Source organism: Egretta garzetta, unplaced genomic scaffold (genome assembly GCF_000687185.1).
Source record: "Egretta garzetta isolate BGI_Z169 unplaced genomic scaffold, ASM68718v1 scaffold32, whole genome shotgun sequence".
NCBI classification, from domain to species: domain Eukaryota; kingdom Metazoa; phylum Chordata; class Aves; order Pelecaniformes; family Ardeidae; genus Egretta; species Egretta garzetta.
Genome location: NW_009259035.1, coordinates 3,858,217 through 3,878,002, shown reverse-complemented (window position 1 = coordinate 3,878,002; position 19,786 = coordinate 3,858,217). Strand labels below are relative to the sequence as shown.

General features: G+C 40.9%; 1 protein-coding gene across 1 annotated transcript in view; it reads right to left on the bottom strand.

The window, feature by feature from the left end:
- Positions 1 to 19,786, bottom strand: part of GRID2 (glutamate ionotropic receptor delta type subunit 2) — a 746,969-nt gene that overhangs the window by 65,678 nt on the left and 661,505 nt on the right. The window contains 1 exon segment of the mRNA XM_009634848.1: positions 3,675 to 3,841. Coding sequence (XP_009633143.1) covers positions 3,675 to 3,841 — 167 coding nt within the window.

Below are 19,786 nucleotides of genomic sequence, written 5' to 3'. Positions count from 1 at the left end.
TTACCTGGGAGAAGAGACTGACCCCCACCTCGTTACAACCTCCCTTCAGGTGGTTGTAGTTGATGAACCAATACAAGCAAGCGTACCTCAATGGCAGCACATTCCCTTATGATACCTGCTTAATTGCATCAATTTAGAATCAAGTATATATTGAATCTTTTGTGTTAATTCAGCTGTAGCTCAAGATACGCATTTTCACTTTCTGGTTCCTTGGTAACTGGAGGCTCATTCCATCCTGGTAGGACCACATCCCATGCAAACACAGGGGCACCAGCTGGTAGCAGCGGACCGAGGCTGGGAGCAGGGTGGCTGTCAGCACCGGCTCTGTGCCGCGCTTAGGGCGCTGCAGCCTGGGTGCTTCTCCAGCACAACGGGAACCAGATAACCAGGTGGTCATCAGCTGCGGTCCCACATCCCAAATGCAGGTACATGAACAGTACAGGACCGTCACCGTGGCTTTGGTTCTCACAATGTGCTCTGTTGTTTCAGGCTTCTTTTTGGCACCTCACAAACTGCCTGTGGTATAAAGGCACACCACCATCAGTTACAGGAGGAAATGACATCGGGGAATTTAATTTTTGCAAGGCCCTGGGTGTGTTTTGATGGCACCTCAGCATTTCAAACTGATCGCAGGCTTAATGCCTTTTTTAAGTAGCCTAACTGTTGGGTAAACTCCCCTAGAGACTGGAATACTTCACAGAGCAGGTGAATATCATTGCAGGCCCCAAAGGCCACAGTATTTTCCATGCGTTGATCCCCTGGGGAACAACATAGCAGACATCCCAAACATAGGCTGTTTTTGGAAATCCCAAATGCTTAAACTTCACCACAGTGTTGACTGCAACTCATGCCCCATAGCACTGGAGAGAAGGGGTGGGTGTTTACAACTCTGTCTCTTTTTCTGTTTCTCTGGGAATCGCCTGAATGTTCAGAAAAGGTAATGAAAAGCCTTAAACTGATGCCCGTGCTTCCTGCACTGAGACCAAAATCTCCTGTAAGCTTGCCAGACCTTTTACAGCTGCACCCTAGGGATTTAACACTGTGCAGCTTATGGGTTTTTATGAAATTTCATAAAAGAGGAGCCCTGTATTTTCACATGAATATATTTATTTTGGGAAAGATCAAGAAATGCCAGTATATTTCAAACCAGTTCCCTACTGCATTAAAGAATGTGAAATATTCATGTGAACATTTGCTAATCCTATACAGTGAAATCTATTTCCCTCTCTATTTAGCATGCAGGCTGCAGCAGCTGAAGGTTGTTCAGCCTTTTCATTAGGAAGAAAAGTAAGGATGATTTGTGAAAACCACATGGAAGTAATCATAAGGAACAGTACTGACGGGTTTTTAGAACAAAACCTTGTAAGCTATCTTGTAAGCACACTTTCTCTTTCACGTGTTTGTTTCTTATATGGTGTTTCACAGCTTCAAATGGTAAATTTATATTTATGAACATAATTAGAAGTGCAATATAATATGCTTTCATAATACAGAAATGAAGATTTGAAGGGCAGCACACACATTTTCAGACTATATATCTCAGGCTCTCTAAATTCTTTAGTAGGTAGCATCACTCCAAGCAAATTCCAATTTCTCTGTTCAACCATTACTCTTGATAATGTAATGAGTTACTTTCTCATCAGTGCTAAGTTTTCCGTATCCATCTAGACCCTCATGTGGCCCAATATCTCACAAATAATCCCTTTCTTCAAATCTGAGTGCCTGTGATCCCTGATTCCACCAGGGAAAAAACATCTGACCTTGGGAATTCATTTAAGTCTCCTTATGCTGCAGATTCCCTAAGCATTAAATGGAAATGGCATTTACTTCCCACTGAGAGGTGCCAATATTTAAATATTGCTTCAAAGATCCTCAGATAAAGAGAGCTATATATGTGCAAATTTTTATGCTTCTTTCTGCTTTCCTACAGCTTCAAGATATAATAATACACTGGAATGCTGAAATTTTGTTACGAAATAAAATTGTACTTGAAAATGTCATGCCTGCACAGACCAATGATCCAGAAGTTGTATGAGAAGACGTAACCTAGTCTCTCCAGGTACTGAATACCGTGACAAGGAAGATAATCGCTTACCAGAACCAGCTGTGACCATTCCCCCTGTGTACCGAGAGCTATAACAAGTATATAAATGATGTCAGAAGCAGTCCCTAAAGGGGTGGTTTGGATACATTGACCTTGACTTGGAGAGCAGTGGTGGTGCAGATGAATAATGCTCATCTGTGTGGGCATGGGCCATGCCACCCCACTTGGCAGGTTCACGGTACTTAGTAATGAAGGCACAGCCTACAAAACTCCCCCGTGTCTTCAAATATTTGTACTCAAGCTTACATGGGTAATGCTCTGAAGAGGATGACTTAAGACCTTGACTAGCACCTGAGATCTCTGACAGCTGGAAGCATTTCTTAGAAAGATTACAGGAAGAAATTTTACCCTTTGTTTTGCATGGAGACCCAAACATTACAAAGCCAGATATTTTTAGCAGAGCCAGCCTGGTCATAGCTGGAACATTCAAGTATTAAAGTATTCAGTAAATAATTGCCTAGAATGCTAATTGTAATATATAAAGCCCATATATGTTTAATTGAAACTAAATTTTTTGTTGATCCCATAAACTTTTGTATTACGTTACTGTTACGTCAGCACAAAATTCAGCCAAATCACGCCTGACATAGAACAGATTCAAAGAATTCAAGCTTTCTCTGTTCATGCAGTATGTGTGAGCAGGCAGTGATTCCTCTGCATACTGTTACTTACTGACTACTTTTTCCCCCTACCTCATTCTGTGGACTGAAGGCAAAGGCAATAGCCTGAATGAAGCATGTTTGTATGACATAATGGTTCACGTTCATTATGGCAACCACACAAAAGAAATTCCATCACAGCAACTGTAAAATTTTGTTACACGCATCCTATGCAAACCATTAGAAACTGGGTTGAGAGAATAGGTTCAGAATGAAAAAGGATCACAAGGTTAGCCCACGTCTTTCTCCTAAATGTCAGACTGCAGATACTACACTTCTTAAATGTTTGGTTGTTTTTCACATTTCACACACATCCTGATTTAGGAATCAATACTAGAGTGAAGCACAAATACTGCAAAGGCACAATACGTACAATTAATTTAGTATTTCCGATCCTAGTAGAAACACAGTACCAGAAGCATCTCTAGACATCTCACTGTTGTAGCCTAAGAGATTAATTATTGGGATAAGCATCTAAGCTTCTGGGTACCAATAGGGACCTTTTCACTGAAACATCAAATGTTCATCCCCTTCAGTTTTCCCTTCAGTGTCCAAGTTTGCTTTTTCTCTTTAAGAAAAGGCTTCTGTAACAGGAAGGGTTGAGTTATGCTGCCCCTCTAAAACAAATGAATCATCTCTTTCCTCATTTTCCTGCTAATGAAGTTCAGCCTATCTCACCAATGTTTTCCAAAAGAAACAAGAACAATTCCAGTAAGAGCAACGTGAAGTATTTTTAATGCAGTTTCTAGAAAAGTGAACAATCCTGTGTCTCCAAAGTAATGAATGCCTATGTAAGAAATGGACTACAAGCACAAGATGTTTTCCCTTCACAGAAAATGAAATTAAGAGAAGAGTCCCGAGCTGAGAAAGACCTTCCCTTAGGACCTGCTCCTCCTTCTCCAAAGCCTTACCTTTGTGAGAAAACGTCTCGGTAGGGGCTGCCATGCTGCAGTGCAATCCCATATCCTCTGTCCGCAACAGTGTTCCCGACCGTGTAAAAAGAGCAGTCTGCGTCGTTGATGGCCACATACTCCAGCACCGCTGCGTCCCATACAAAAGCATAGTTCCCGTATTTCACCTGTGATAAACAGAGGAAGAGCTCAGACTATGGACTGTCAAGTCCAAAAGGAGGTCAGTGCACCTAAAAATGTAGCAGTTTCAACACAGTCTGCTCTTTAAAGAACATGACGTTTGGGTGCCCAACAGCTGTCAGCACAAAAAAGCGCCCTGTGACTGGCGCCACGCAGTGCTTTGGCTGAGCACCTTGGCAGAAATGGAGGAAGTGTGATCTGCAAACTACGTGCCGTGCAGGAAACCTGTACTGTCCCTCTTCAGGGAACACAGGGAACCTCAGACTCCCTCCATCAATGCGAAATTCCACCCCAAATCCCCCCCTAAGTTTTTTTCTTTGAGCTGTAAAACCATCGTTTTAGAGGGAAGGTAGGTATTCACAGGGGGAGAAGTGTGGGAGGGTAGGCATGGCTATCCAGATAGAAGATCACCATTCAAGATGGTCCACGCTTTAGCCATGCTGTAGATGTCATGAACAGCCAATTTTGGCTCTGTCCATGACTGTGGGCAAGATCACACCCACGGGATTTTTTGGGAGTATTTTTCTCATCATGAAGGGTTTTCCTATGTCTTCAAAGACTTTCATGCAGCAAGATCATGTAAACCACTTTAACTATTTGACTAAGACAAATCCAAAACAACTCATTATGTTTAAATGGTTTTAAGGTAACATTTTACTACCCATTCACATTTGAAACAAATCCAGATTTTTCTTTTCATTTAAATATATAGGATGTATACAAAATTTCAGTATTTATTCAGAAGCAAGCTTTTAAAAACAGAAATTCAGTCTAAAAAAATCCTTCCCTATGCCAGTGGATTTCTACTTTTGAGTCAACTCATGTTTTTCTGAAAAATATAATAACCTCTAGCTGCTCTACCAGATCTTTTACCAGTTTTCTGTTTCATTGGTCTCTATGTCAGACCTGAAGAATCACATTTTTCATATTAGCCTACTGAGCTGTAAAACTAGGCTGAACTGATTGACTTTGTACATCTAATGGGAATAAATATGTGACAGCTAAGTGAAAAGTAAACAAAACACAAAAAGGCCATCTGGGGCCAGGCAATCCAGAGAGAATTGAAAACCAAGTCAGCATATCAAAATAAGCAATGTCAGTACATCATTTAGATTAGGCTTTGACAATGTAGATTATGTTTTTAAAGACTGTTTACATATAAAAGTTACTGAAGCAAGCCACACCAGCTGCTTGCTCACAAGATGTAGTGCAGAAGGAACGATTGCATTTGGGACACATTCCTTTTCATGCATAATCAATCTGGATTAGACACTACAGGCCTGGAAAGGGAATATTTCTGACTTCCATTTGCAGGCATGGTACAGGGAGGATCTGTGCAGATCTTGGAGCAGAAAGGGAGCCATATTATCTGCGGACTCCACATGATTGGCAGGATAGAGAAAATTCTTTTCAAAATATACACAACGCACAAATGCAGGACTGGGTCAGTTTTAATCTTCAGGCTCTGGGAATGGTCAAGAATGGTTTTTTTTTGCCTCTCAGTGGAGATTTAGGTCTATTTAAACAGCCATGGAATAAGGGAAAGAAGTGAATTCGCTGTTAACAAAACAATACAACTTGTATGCTTGTTCTATAGTCACTGCAACTCACAGAGCTCTTCCTAGCTTGGGCTATTCTGATCTTCCTACAGGCACCACTTGGCTAAGAAATAGCCAGCCTGACTGAGAAAAAAGCCCTTCCTAGGAGCATTCAAAGGGATAATGACTCAGCCTGAAAAAGAATCATGATGTGCAGACAGCAAGGGAGGGAAATAGGACACAAAAGCAGAAGATCAGAAGGGGGGAAATGAATCCTGAAAAGGATCAGATGGACTTTCCAAACAAAGGAATTAAGGAAAAGTGAGGTTCAAAAGACGAGTAACTTTACATGTACGGAGATAACCTTTGAGGTGACGGTAAGAGCAGAGGGTTATGTTTTGACACCCGCTTTAGTCCTAACCCACCCTTTTAATGTTCTAGTGCATGGAATTCACCTAAGTGCTTGTAAAAAGACTTATCAGCTCTTCAGCCGGTCAGGAAAAATTCTCTTGATTCAGCTGCCTTTCTGTAAAACAACTCACAGTGAGAATATATAAAAGTGGTAAAAGCACTTACTGTCAATAATATCTGTGATGAAGCAGTGTATGTAAGATCCTTAGAGCAGACCTGATAATATCACGGCTCAGGTTCCCACAAAGATACTACTTTTCATAGATAAGATCACAGCGAGCCTCAGTTAAAGCGCATGGGGCAGGAAAGAGACTGAAGAGCCAGACGGGATCATCCCAGCCCTCTACCTTCAGTACATGATTGCTCCATGCCATAAAATACATCCCTTTTTTGCATTTTTGCCCTGTCCATTTGCAAATCTAGGGAATTCAAATCCATGGAGCAAACCTAAGTTGCAATTGCCATGCTTGCAATCACTCCCTTTATGGAACTACTCCTCAGTCTAAGAGTTTTCATTGCTATTCAATGTATTTATTTTTACTACTTTTTTTTTTTTTAATAACTTTCTTATATCATGCCAAGCCAATTTATTTTTCCTTTTGCAGTTCCAAATACTCTCACTTTGGGGCTGACACGTTTCAATTATTGACGAACCTTTCTGTTACTTAGCTGGGCTGGATATAGCTTTCTTTAATCTTTCCTTGCAAATCTATCAGTTCAGTCCTCCCATTAACAGTGACACTACTTTTGAACTCTCTCCAATTCTTAATTTTTATATATGAGAAAAACACCTGTCTCGCCAAGAGAGAATCAGTTATCTGGCAGCTCAGGAGGCATATGATTCCCTTTTTAGCATGCCCTTCTTCTGAGATTCAGTCTAAATTATCTGCCCACTGATCTTTCACACAGCTTAAGTCTGGTTTTAGCCTAAAGATCTAAGAATAAAGTTTTGCTAGAATATAGCATATCTGGAACACTGCTGGTTTACAGATTTGCACCTACAAAAAAGGGGTAGCTATACTATGAAAAGGGTCGATGATGGTCTGTATGAAAGAAGAAGGGAATTTCAGAACAAAATGTCAGTTAAAAACCTATATCCTTCTCTCTCCCTCTTACTATGAGAAGTATATATATTTTAGCTTTCCGATAGCTGTACTGAAGACTTCCACTTTAGGCTTTAATAAGGACAGCAAAAATTCCAGCTCTGCATTATGAGAAAAAATGAAGGAGCTTACAGTCAGTCAATTATGGGGGCTAAATGAAAGCAAAATCTCCTTGGAAAAAGAAATGGTTCTTCCTAATATATACAATTCACTACTCGCAGAAGATCCACATCCCTGATTCTACATTTACACATCATTATATTGGCATTTTGTGTTGAGATGCTAACGTTTCAGGATGGTGGCAAATCTGAATGCTGTTCACACACGACCATGCTGCCCAGGATCGCCGGGGAAGCATTTGTAGGAGGGCAGTGTATTATCATTCAGCAGCAACCCCAGCTTCCCAGTCCTCTAGGGCATGGAGAACTGACACTTCAGTCTCCTCCCCTGTGGCATCTCACCTGTCAGTATGGCAGAGGCTAAAAAGATTTCTGGAGTATCTAATGACTATTGCCACAGGGGGGGAAAAAAAAATTACAGGCAAAATTGAACCTGTTAGTTGATCATCAGGGTATTTTGAACTCACGCACTACACTGGTCATTAAGTGAAACTGGGAGGTACGGTACCAGACAGAAATGCTTGACTTGACTTCATGGTTTTGTGAGCAATTGCAAAGGAGTTACTGTAGAAAGAGCTGTTACACAGAATAGGGGCCATAAGCACATAGATGGTAAAACTATTTCTATAAGGCAGTTGTATTTCTGTTTTCTATCACTGCACATTTATGAGATTTTTATTTGCTGAAGGCCTGCCTGTAGATATTAGTTAAAACTTATCTTCAATGACGCCACCAAAAACCATCTGAGTTATATCAGGGAAGCACTTAAAGCCATTACACCGTTGCACATGCACATATTTCATGCCAACACGGATGTGGATAGTATTTCTTCTTACAGCTAACCCATTCGTGCAGAGCAGGCTGAATAATGTATTTGTGTACAACTCCAGCATTCTAAAAACACATTTCTAAGTCTAGGAAATTATAAATTTCAGAAATACATAATTGTAAGTAAACAACAACCAACTACTGCAATTTTTCATCCTTGAATTCTTGGACAATATCTTTGCTGTATTTTAAATTCCTCTTTAAAAGAAATACAAAGAATCCTCATGAAAGAAAAAATGTACACAATAGGCTGCAGGTTAAACAGAACTGGCAGTTATTTTTCCTGTTGACCTCCTTTAAAAACTTCATCATACATAAAATGTGTTACCTGTTATAAAAACAATGCAGCTTTTAAGGCCAGGGAAATCCCAAACTAAGTTTCAACTGCTTAAAATGATATTCCTGGAAGAAAATCTGAAAATGATTAGACAATGCTGATGAAGCACATTGTCTGAACACCCTGTGCCTGCACCCCAGTGGCACAGTGGTGAAACTTTTTCCACTCATTTCCATTACAAGTCAGGCGCCATCCTTCCCCTCCGACTGCTGCACGCCTTTCCCTGCCTACAAAGTTGTCAATTGTGCTTTAGCTGCACACACCTGAACAGAAACAGCCTCTTCCACAGCACAGCAGCAGCGACTCCAGCTCTGACCTAAAACCGTCCAAAGACACCGATTAATCACCTGCTCCATACACCGCTTTGAGGGTCACGTTCTCCAGTACGGACCACTCCACTGCACTGGCTGGTCGGGGGAAAAACACTGTCCCATGCTGCTAGCTCTATGCCCATCAGTGTGGACCCAAGACTTTGGCATATATAAAGACAGAAATTAAATTTCTGATGTCGTCTTTGCATATTCAGCAAGCATGCAGTAGCTGCAGCCTGCAGAGGGCTGCACTCCATTCTACAAAACAGCCTCGCCAAGGCCACTGTTACATGAGGAATGAGGAAGAGGGAATGAAATTAAACGAACATTTGCAAATATATGAGTGAGAGCTAATATACATAATGTGGATATTGTACTCTGAAATGGGAAAAGGCAAAGATAAAATTTGTGGCGGAAGCTTAAATCTAGATTTTCATGTTGTCAGATGTTGCCAAACAGCTTGACGGCATTCACAATGGAGTTATTTTTCAGCAAAACGGAGTGGAAACACATTGATCTCCACAATCCTCTTGCAAGAGGCCAATGAAGTTGCTGGTTTTTGGACTGCAGCGGAAGTCAGATCTTCTGCCTTCAGAGAAATTATTGTTTGCTAGTTTGTTTTCCCCCAGGGACAAAAGTTTCAAGTCTTGGTTTTGTTCACAAAGGGCACAATTCTGGCCAACTTCTATGCAGATGCCAGTGAAATAAAATCTCACATTTCAGCTTTGTTGAATAAACCCCATGAAAATTTACAGTCCTCTCAAAACTAAACTTTCTGTAGTTCTGCAGTACAATTTCAGAGCTTCTTGCCCCACACTCCCTTGCAGGCCAGTACGTGTGCCTGGTCTGCATAACTTACGAGGGAAACGCCGTCATGCAATCGGGGAGGCAGAATACGAAGCTGACCAGCAGCTTTCTGCAGTGCATGACAGGAGTTGGATTCCCATGGTGGTATGAGAGCAGAGAATAAAAATTCCTTTATACATAAAACTCTATTCAGTCCTCAAGGCAAGCACCTAATTTAATAATATTAACAATGATAGCAATAATAATAACAGCAGCAACAACCCTTTAGGATGTCATTTTGCAGGGTCTATAGAAAGCTATTTAAATTCAAGGGACGCTATTTGGCAAACATCGAAACTTATTCTTTGTACTTATTCAAACAGCAAAGTGCAGAATCGTTTCTAAAAGCGCAATTGAGCTAGTGCCCAGGAGCGAACAGCAGCAGGAAATGAAACACCGGGGAGCTCAGGGGAAGAAAGAAGAGGTTAGAAATCCCAGCCTCATCTCCTCTTCAGTATGAAGTTTATCTTTCATTACATTGTCATATCAGCTTCAATGGCATGTCTATTTGCTCCAGATAAAACTTCATCAGGAGAAGCATTAATTCCTCATATGCAACCTGCCACCAGCTTCTTGAGAACAGCCTCAGGATCACACGTTCGCTTGTTACTCTGGGCATACCTTGAATAATTAATCCAGAATTAGAAGAATTACTCAGGTATGAGAGCTCTGTAATGAGAGGGCGCCTTTCTGTTAGAACTTTTCCAGTGCTCAGCGCGTTCACATTCTGCCACGGCAATTAAATGCATCCTGTAAGTTACAAGAAAGAAAATAACAAGCAGAGTGAAAGAGAGTGGAGGCCAATCAAAGGTACAATTTCTGAGGGTGGTGGGAGAACGGAGCCAGCTGCTTCTCCAGGTAATCACAGCAAAGCACTAAAAAGGCAGCAGATCACACTGATAGCTGACATGCAGCTGAACCACAAGTTTGTTACAGCTAACGTTAATTTCAGATGGAAGAGAAACAGGAGAAAAAAACAACAGGAAAAAAAAAATCTCAGCAAAGCAGACATTTGAAAGGTAAGGAACCAATTTTTTGGTTTTTTTATGCCAGCTTCTTATTTATTTTATGTCAACTGAGTGCTGCAGATAGTAATGGAGACTATTTCAAGGGTATTACCAGTGAAGATCATACACAGAAATGATATGAAAGCACTTCAGGTTCCTCAAAAATTTAATCTGTGGTAGCCAAGTGGCAGTCTCAATAATGAGGCAAATTTAAACAAAAAGTCACTAAAGTGACTCCCCCTTTCTGATATATTTGTATTTTTGTGGCAGCTCACCTCCAATAAAAGAACATCTAAATGACAAAATGTACACAGACCAGTCCTCTTAATTTGGGTTAAAAAGTAAAATTTTGTGGATTAAAGTATCATGAAGAAGATACGTGACTTTAGAGAAGCAGCATCTCTCTTTAGATTAAATCAATCCAGCATGATGCTAACTGAAGAGTACTTGTCCCCATTCTTTAGAATAGAAACAGAGTCAATCTAACTGCAATTCTTGGGCAGCTTTCTTTGTTCAAAGAAATACTTACTGAATACCAACTGCAAGGATAGAAAAAATCATCAAGAGTCAAAAAACTACTCATCAAAACCATTAATCATCTGAAAAAGAATTCTCACCACAAGAAAATTCTTTGCAAAACCACCATTGTTACTGAAAAACCCTCCGGTAAAAGCTCCTTTGAAACAATATAGTTTTGTTTTAGAAACTTATTTTAAAGAAAATTATTAACTTTCAGGTTTTTATATTCCTTGCACAAGAGCTCTGACCACTTTCATAGTGGCAATAGGGTTCAGAATGTCGCACTACTCACGCAAAAGAATTTAACTATCTTCTTTTGAACCATTTCATCCTCTCTTTGGTCAGATTCTCCTGCCCAGGTTTGGAAGGAGCCAGCTTGGCACTGCAAATCTAGACACAGCATCTTGAAGCTCCAGAAGAAATTCTTCCCAGCCCCTCTTGTTTCCCCCGCTGAAATGACATTGCACAACGGTTCAGCGTATTTCAGCGTATTTCCCCCCATTTGGGTGCCCTGCACTGCTGGCAACCTGCACTGCACATCACAAGCTTGGGCTGGGGCATGAAGGAACAGGTTCAGATCATAAAGCTCAGTGCTTCCACATCGGTTTGCTTTCAGATAGACTTTGGTGGTCTTGGAAGCTACTTCTTCCTCTGGAAAACCTGCAAGAAACCATCAATCTTCTCTAGCAGTGAATTTTCCCTTTAAGTGCAGCGGTTCATGTGGCTGCGGAAAGAAGCAGACTGAGATTTGTCCCAACCCTTTAAAGTTTCTACCTTTCAGCAATACCTGGCATCCCTTTTCCTTGAGAGTTCAGTAAGGGTTGCCACAGGGTGTCTCCGACTAAGTATTCATTTCAGGCTGTAAGTTCAGGCCGCTGCACAGACTGGCACCAGGGAAGGATTCCAGCAAAGTGCTCTGGAAAAGCTCCACAGAGAGATTTCTGCCCTATGGTATTTCCAGCTAAAGCAACCATTTTAAGCCCGATCACATCTCCTTGCAGGAGGGTCAGTCCCTTCTGACCACACGGCCCAGATGGCAGATGCTGCACAAAAAAATCATAGAATCATTTAGGTTGGAAATGTCCTTTAAGATCATCAAATCTGACCATTAACCTAACACTGCTATTCCACCACTAAACCATGTCCCTAAGCACCTCATCCACCCATCTTTTAAATACCTCCAGGGATGGGGTCTTCACCATTTCCCTGGGCAGCCCGTTCCAATGCTTAACAACCCTTTCATTGAAAAAATTTTTCCTAATGTTCAATCGAAACCTGCCCTGACGCAACTTGAGGCCATTTCCCCTTGTCATGTCACCCGTTACCTGGGAGAAGAGGCCGACCCCCACCTTGCTACAGCGTCCTGCCAGGCAGTTGTAGAGGGCGATAAGGTCTCCCCTCAGCCTCCTCTTCTCCAGACGAAACAACCCCCATTCCCTCAGCTGCTCCTCATCAGACTTGTGCTCCAGACCCCTCACCAGCTTTGTTGCTTTATTCCTGTATCCCCAGGTCAGTGCATCGTTCAGAGCCGTCGTCCCTCTAATGTGTGGCCACATGGCCCCTCGTCACCGGCTTGTCAGGTCTTTGGAGACCCCACTCCTGAATGCATTTTAATTCTCACAAGAAGATACTTTGAACCCAAGGAAAGAAAAGCATTGCAGATCTGAGCTAAGAAGGTTTTTTCTTTCTTTTGCAGTTTAGGACCCATGGAAAACATTAGGAGCTGTGGGGGGAGGGAGACCAGTGCAGCGGCATGTTTTACCCAGTTCAGACTGCCTGCTTGCTATCACCATGAGGGTAACTAAGAAGATGACACAACCTAACAAGCTGTCACGTACTGTCCCTGTAAAGCTAGCTCTTCTCTGCTGCTGCCCACCCTGCAGTGAGCTGCTAGGGGGAGCAGGGTGCCAGGGTGGACAATACAGACAGCACACCTGCAATCCAAAGCACTCTATTTTGCGGTCACCAACTCAGATGTGGAATCCCTCATATAAAACAGTTAATACAAAGCATATGGTTGCAGTCATTTAAAACATACAACTAAGTCTCTGCCAGGCAGAGCAAGTCCAGGTAAAGGAGCAGGCACCTGGTTTCTTTATGTACAAAGGTAAACAAAGATGTAAACAGGGTCCAGAAGGAGTTTCAGGTTCAGACAGCACCCAAACCAGTGTAACTTATGCATCTGAGCACTTTTCACATCCAATTAAGAATTTTATAGGTTTACTGCAACTCTAAGTTCAGGCGATAGTTGGGCTTTCACATCCTTACGGAATGAAATACTTACAGCCTTTGCCTTAAAGTCCGCACAACTTGTTCATCTCTGGCTACAACCTGGGCAGGCATTTCCACTTATCCAAGGCTGCAACATTCATTTTGCAGACCTTTGTAAATAACAAGTGAAGTGCAAGTCACAGACTCCCATTAAATTAGTTTCTAATTCTTCCTGACCTGTCAACACAATAGCTCAGATGCCAGAAATGAGTTTACAGTTGATAGAACTAGGAAACAGCAGCCAAATATCAGCTAAAAAAAAAAATAAATTAAAAAAAGTTGTAAAACAATCACTCGATTCCTTATGGTGCTGGAGGATTCATTCAGGACTGATATTTTCATGAAAGATTTCTAATCCCTTCTTGCTCCTGCAACAGAAATCAACAGAAATTCCTGGGCTACTGCCCAGGACACAAACTCAGGGAGATAATGTTAAACACAGAGCTTGTGCTTGATGAACGTGATAAATGGAGCTGGAAGCTAGTTATCTTTCTGCACAAGGGTTTTCAAGATTTTGAATTAAAGAAAGGTATTGCAAATTTGGGAATAAAAACCAATTAAAAAATCCAAACTGGAGCAGATTTTATTCCAAACAGTTGACTTCAACCTGAATTATTTTCTCTGCAATGGATTAACATTTCAAAGTGAAAAACCATTTTGATCAAAAGTTAATAGTTCAGTATGGAAATATCCTATAATGACACGTTGACAATTTTAGAGCTTTTAAAGCTAAACAATGTTTTATAAAAATACCTCCTTCCTTAAACATGGTTGTTTCAATTACTGCAATATTCCAGTGGCTAAATCCCTAATGACAACTCACTCTGGTTTACTTGATCTATCTTTGTAGGCATCTTAAAAAAATCTAAACATATATAAATAGAATCATTAATACAATAAGCAATTGTATTTCCTGCTTCACTCTAGGTTTCCCATAAGTCTACTAAATCGTGGAAACTTATGTCTCCTCATGTTTTACCCAAGCCTCTCAGATTCAAACTTGGACAAAATATGCTCTGAAATTTCATTACATCATAAACAAGAAGAATAGTTCAGTTCTTTGGTAAATATACAATGCAATTAGTCAGCCAGTTGTATCTATTTTCTTACTTTGAGTTTGATGTGTATGCCCTGTCACTGGTATTCTTCAGAAAAACATAATATAATTGGGTTAAATTCAAGTACTTCTTCTAGTCCTACCACGTTAATAAAAATGCCAAGGCATCTTTGAGATGAGTAATGAAAAAAGTGCAGTTAAACTGTTTATGGAATGGAAAAAAAATGATGGTACACGGGTTTTCCAATTTTAATCATCACGACACAATGCAATCAGCTGATTTGCCTTCTTAAAATGAAGTAGCATTTCACCTAGAACTAGGAACATCAGCTGAGATTTTCTTAGTTACGCAGCACTTGCAAATCAGGCATTTGTGCACGCAGCATGGACAGCTAGGTGCCCAGCTAACCACGTACACCAGTAAATCTCTTACTCGAGTGAATGAAGTCATTTCATTAGTTAGTGCCCAACAATGGGAATGGAAAACAAAACCCACAAGCAATAGCATCATAAAATCATCAACTTGACATTCTAGCGCTTCATCCAATGTGCAGCAGGTATCACCTAGCGTCTGTGTGGGGATGGCTTGAAAAATGCTGCTACCTTCTTAGGAAATGTAATCTCATTCAGTATCATCTCATTTTACTGAAAAACAAATTGGACCTTGACTGTAAGATGAGTATCTAAACTGATGGCTAATAGTTAGTTCCTTTCTATCATAACCTAACTGAAAAATAACTTCTCTTTTGCAGAACCATGCCATGGGAGGGGTGGTGCATTGAACACATATATACTAAATGCGGGGAGGAACTGAAGTTTTTCTCTGGCTTTGGAGGAATGAGAGAGAAGCCACAGTACTTCACTGCACCTGGGAACACATGAGCTGCCAGCATAGTGGTGAGGGTGGAGAAAAGGCCTTAACTGGCTGCCAAAGCAAAAAAAAAGAAGTACTTGCCCAGGCCTATTGTATTGGCACGCTCCCGATTCCTTCAGTACGGATTTTTAAATGGAAAACAATGAATACAATTTTTTTCTTCACTTGTTTAGGGAGCTATTAAAGGATGCTACATAGCTTCTTGCAAATTGGCGATATATGCCCGACCAAGTTTTTCAAGAAAAGCAGCTACGTGCCTGCATCTGTACGCACAACCCACACAAACAGCTCTGCAGCTGCGCAGTGCTCTGTGTGTAGCTACATCTCCTTTCTGTGTTCAGTTATATGAAAACGTCATATGCAATGCAACTGCACACACGTGGGTGGTTCTTCTGAAAATATGATCCTTTCAGACACAAATGGAAAACATCATTTCTATTGATGGACATCTACATCAAGTCCAATGTATTATCTTTGTTGCTATATCATTCATATTAAATTTGAAAAAGCTTAATTCACAAGATGTATACAAGAAAGCAGAAGAAATACAATGCCAGGAAAATATATCTGCCTTTATCTTGCGTATGACGTATCTACGAAGAGGGTATTTTATTGTAGCTGAAGAAGATAAAACCACAATAATATTTTTTCTTGTCTCTTTCAACTTCTTTTTAGCCGTGTTTACTCTGTTTGACATATTTCAAATTATTTAGAGCCCAATAATGCAAGTTCAATGGGAATCTAAGGCACAGTACAGGCATCTACATTTGGCCGCTACTGAATAAGTAATAAAAAAAGTTCAATGGACTTACTCTGTACCTACTCAGGGCACACACTCAGAGCAGAACCTGGGCCTAGCAATCTTTGAGCTGAATGAACTGAGAGATAAAACACAGACCTGTAAGGGCATAAAATATGTCAAGAGCATAATTGAGAGCAGATTGAGTATAATATGATAAAGATTAAATCAAAACTGCTGTCGCGTAATGTACATAAAACTTGTCATGGGGTGTTAGAAACACCTCGTAGCTTACAAATTTTATAGAGTAGTAATAACTAAAACATACTGAAGGCTGTTTAGAACGTGTGCAATATAAATCATGAAAAGACACAATAAAATTTGACACTGTATCTGTCAAAAAGTGTATCATGTAAAACTCTGTGGGGGCTGAAGAAAATCCACCAGGCCTAGGACTACTATTAGAAAGAAATTCAAAATAAACCTCCTGCAAGTTTCTCCGTTATTTGGATGTAATTTGTCTTCGTTCAGCTAGAAGTGGACCTGGATGTTATATAATGTTATGTAAAGTAATTCTGGCCCTTATGAGATTTTTCCCTCCATGTTACTGGGTTCATGAGATCTGGAACAGTCAGGTCAGCTTCCAAATTGGTGGATGCAAACACAAACAGAGCTGAGGTCTACCACCGACCATTTTCAATGGGTGCCAAATTTGAGCTAATGATTTCTCATGGTGGATGTACGGAGCAGTTAGCTCTGAAGATATGAGAAAGGGTGTTGTAGAAAGACAGGGCAAACCTTTGATGGGATGTTCTAGGAAGGTGGAGAAACTGATGGAGAAGCCAGTTGATGAGAGGCTGAATTGGGTTGAGTCAAGATTTTTGAAAAGTGGGACGTTAGTTTGGGAGTGGAAAGGTACAGTAAGAAGGGTAGTAAAATCCATCAGATGCAAAGAATCTATGTGATCTTGAGTTACATGCTTGGCTGATGTTTCCACTCCTTTCCGCTAAACTTAATTTTAATTTTGCAAAACCTCTATCATGTCTGATAATGTGGGGAGACTCTCAACACCACAGCATGAGAGGACATATTTAGAAGTACAATTCTCTAAATTAAGATCATTAATGGCATCTATGGAAAGACAAAATAATACCCTGAGTATTTTCCACAACTGTTGTCATTCCCAAATATATTTTATATGTTGTTATAGTAGCGAGAATTTTGGTATGAGCTCTTTTGATTTACTTTTGGGTTTCTCTACTTAGATTCTCTTCCGTGATCTTATATCATGTTTCATTTGTTGTCGTTTTTGCTCTCTTTGTTGTGTTCCATCTGCTCCTCACTTTGTTAAATCCAAAATGATTTAATGATCAAGCTAATCACCAATGAGATACTGTTTAAAGAAAACCATCTCCTTAATTTAGCTTTCAGCACAACTACTGCATAAGCAAAGATGTTCAATTTAGTAATAGCATCATCTGAAGGACGGAAAACAATGCAAACATTCATTAACTGATGCTCACATTTTCCTTTTGTGAGAAATTGTTTCTGTCTTTGCTGTTTACACCTGCCTGATCTGTACCTACATTATTGTGTATTGTGTCCAGACTATGCTGTGAACTACAACATTTGGGACTCCAAGAGAGATTCATGTAACAACTTGTGTGTAAAGACAAGACTTGAGCAAAATTTTAGCACTTGAGGCCAAAATTTTGATTCTGAAGATTCTGCTGCTTATAAGCACCTGATTGTTTCATGCCAAAGTCTGCTTTTGACCAGGCAGTAGCTCTGTGCCTCTCCTCTGTAAGGGATGAGCAGACTGGTGTCCTCTTTCATAATAATGCTCAGTGAAGACCAACGAATGAGGTGCCAGGGTACCAGTGCCCATTGAGAAGCCCAGTTCCGGCACCCTCCCCAGTGCATACTTGAAGTGTCACGTAAAACACAACCACGCTCAGAACTCCTGCCACGCGTGAAAGAAAATTTAGAGGTTTTCAAATTCGGATTTGTCGTCTTCTTCCGACCACCTGCGGTGTAGGAAGCTAGTCGGCCCCATTTCTCCATGCTGCAGGACACAGATTATTTCTTTTCAGAGTCTCCCAGAGGTCACAAATTCAGGCTGTTTAGGACCAAGGTATGTTGCATTACCTTGGATCAATCACCAGAAAGATGTCCTGGACATCCATCTCTCATACAAAGGAATACTCAGGAATTGCAGCCAGCGTTTAGTGGAAGATTGATGAGAAATTTTGAGGTTTCCTGAAAATTTTTATCCTGGTTAGGGACAAGATTCACTAATGGGAAGGTGCCATGTCCTAGATTTGTTTTTTCACAGAAACTGAATTGCTAGAAAGGTATGACAAGGAAATCCCGTCCCGAGGTCAGAGCGATAAACCAACCAAAGCTTCCACTCTTTGATTGATGGTACGACCAGAACCCCTTGGTACTTACAGACTTGTGTAATACAGCTGCTTAACTACTGTTCTTTTTCATTACAGATGCATTATATTTTCCACCCATCTTTTCCCCACCACAGTCCCTAGTATTTATATCCCTCCCTCCGTTATATTCAGCAGGGAGCTGGGGCTGTTTTATTTGATTAACCAGCCATTCTGCAAACAGCCACGAACACCAATCAGCCCCCGTGCAGTGGGAAAGCTTTAGAGCCAGGAATGGTAAACAACCCTCTCCTGCCATTGTAGTCGCAGCGAGGGAGCTGCGCAGTCTATCTAGATCGGGTATTTTATGCAAACCGGTAGAAGAATGAAATGTGATTACAGCCTGGTTAAAATGCTTCTTAAAATACTGCACGTGGCACTTTAATCCTCACCTCCCATAGCCTGGCTATTAAAAAGAAACTGATTTATTGCAGTCATGTCTTCAAACTGGACAACTCTGCTACCTAATTGAAATACAAAGAGATATAACTGCTTGCTGGCAATTTAACTAAAGCGAATAAAATGGTGGAAAAACCACAATTATCATTACTCTTCAGCTAAGGAAAGATTCTGCTTATGTAACAGAAGAATTTTAGCTTTATTTTCAGTCAACACACTCTAAGAAAGCCTAAGCTTGCCTACGTGGCATACCTTCCTCAAGGCCACGCTGTTACTTCTAAGTTTTTAACTTGATGGCTGGAAATTTCGCCCCATCTACATTTCTTCCCAAGAAAAGCACTCAGAAAACATCTTCTCAGTTGCTTGAATCAGGTCAGAAAAAGAGAATAGCAGGAGGCATCATAATGTATGGTATAGAAAAAAACACATTATTTTGCTTGGCTTTCTAAGGATTTTGCTGCGTCTGAAAGGCGTGGCAGGCTAATGCCAGAGAATGAAAGGTCTTTCATTATTTTCATTTGTTGCTGCCTATGCAACCACACCATTGACACATGCTGGTCTCGCAAGTTTGAGTTACAGGAGAGAGAAAACTATTTTTCGACATCCATCTGATCCTCTATTCAGCTGGGACTGCCATGCTGGTGACTATAACCGTGCAAAACCTACAGGAGCTGAAAATACTGCTTAGGTAATGTTTAGAAAAGCTCCTCTGCACACCCACAAAGGAGCTCACAGGGAGACAATGTCAGGAGGGAGAGCCCAAATAATGCCCTGCTGGGCTACTCCCTGGTCCACCCCAGGAGCCGTCTACAGCCTGTATGCATAGCCACGATGTGGATGCGGAGTCCCATTTTAGTTCAAAACACTCCTCTCCTCAATTTCAGAGCCCTGCACAGATGTCAGGAAGAAAGCTGTGTGAAGCTTCTGGCTGAATGGGATTTGAAATCCCTTGAAATATTTAGTGGGAGTTAAAGAGGCACATTTTCATTTCACATTCCTCCAGAGGAGGCAAGTGAATAAGGCAAAGCACCTGCAAGAGCCACTGATCGTGGCCTGACACCAGACCTTGGTGCAGCCCAACAGCCTACTCACTGGAGACTTTCTGCATAAAATAACCCTCTACATCCCAGCCTCA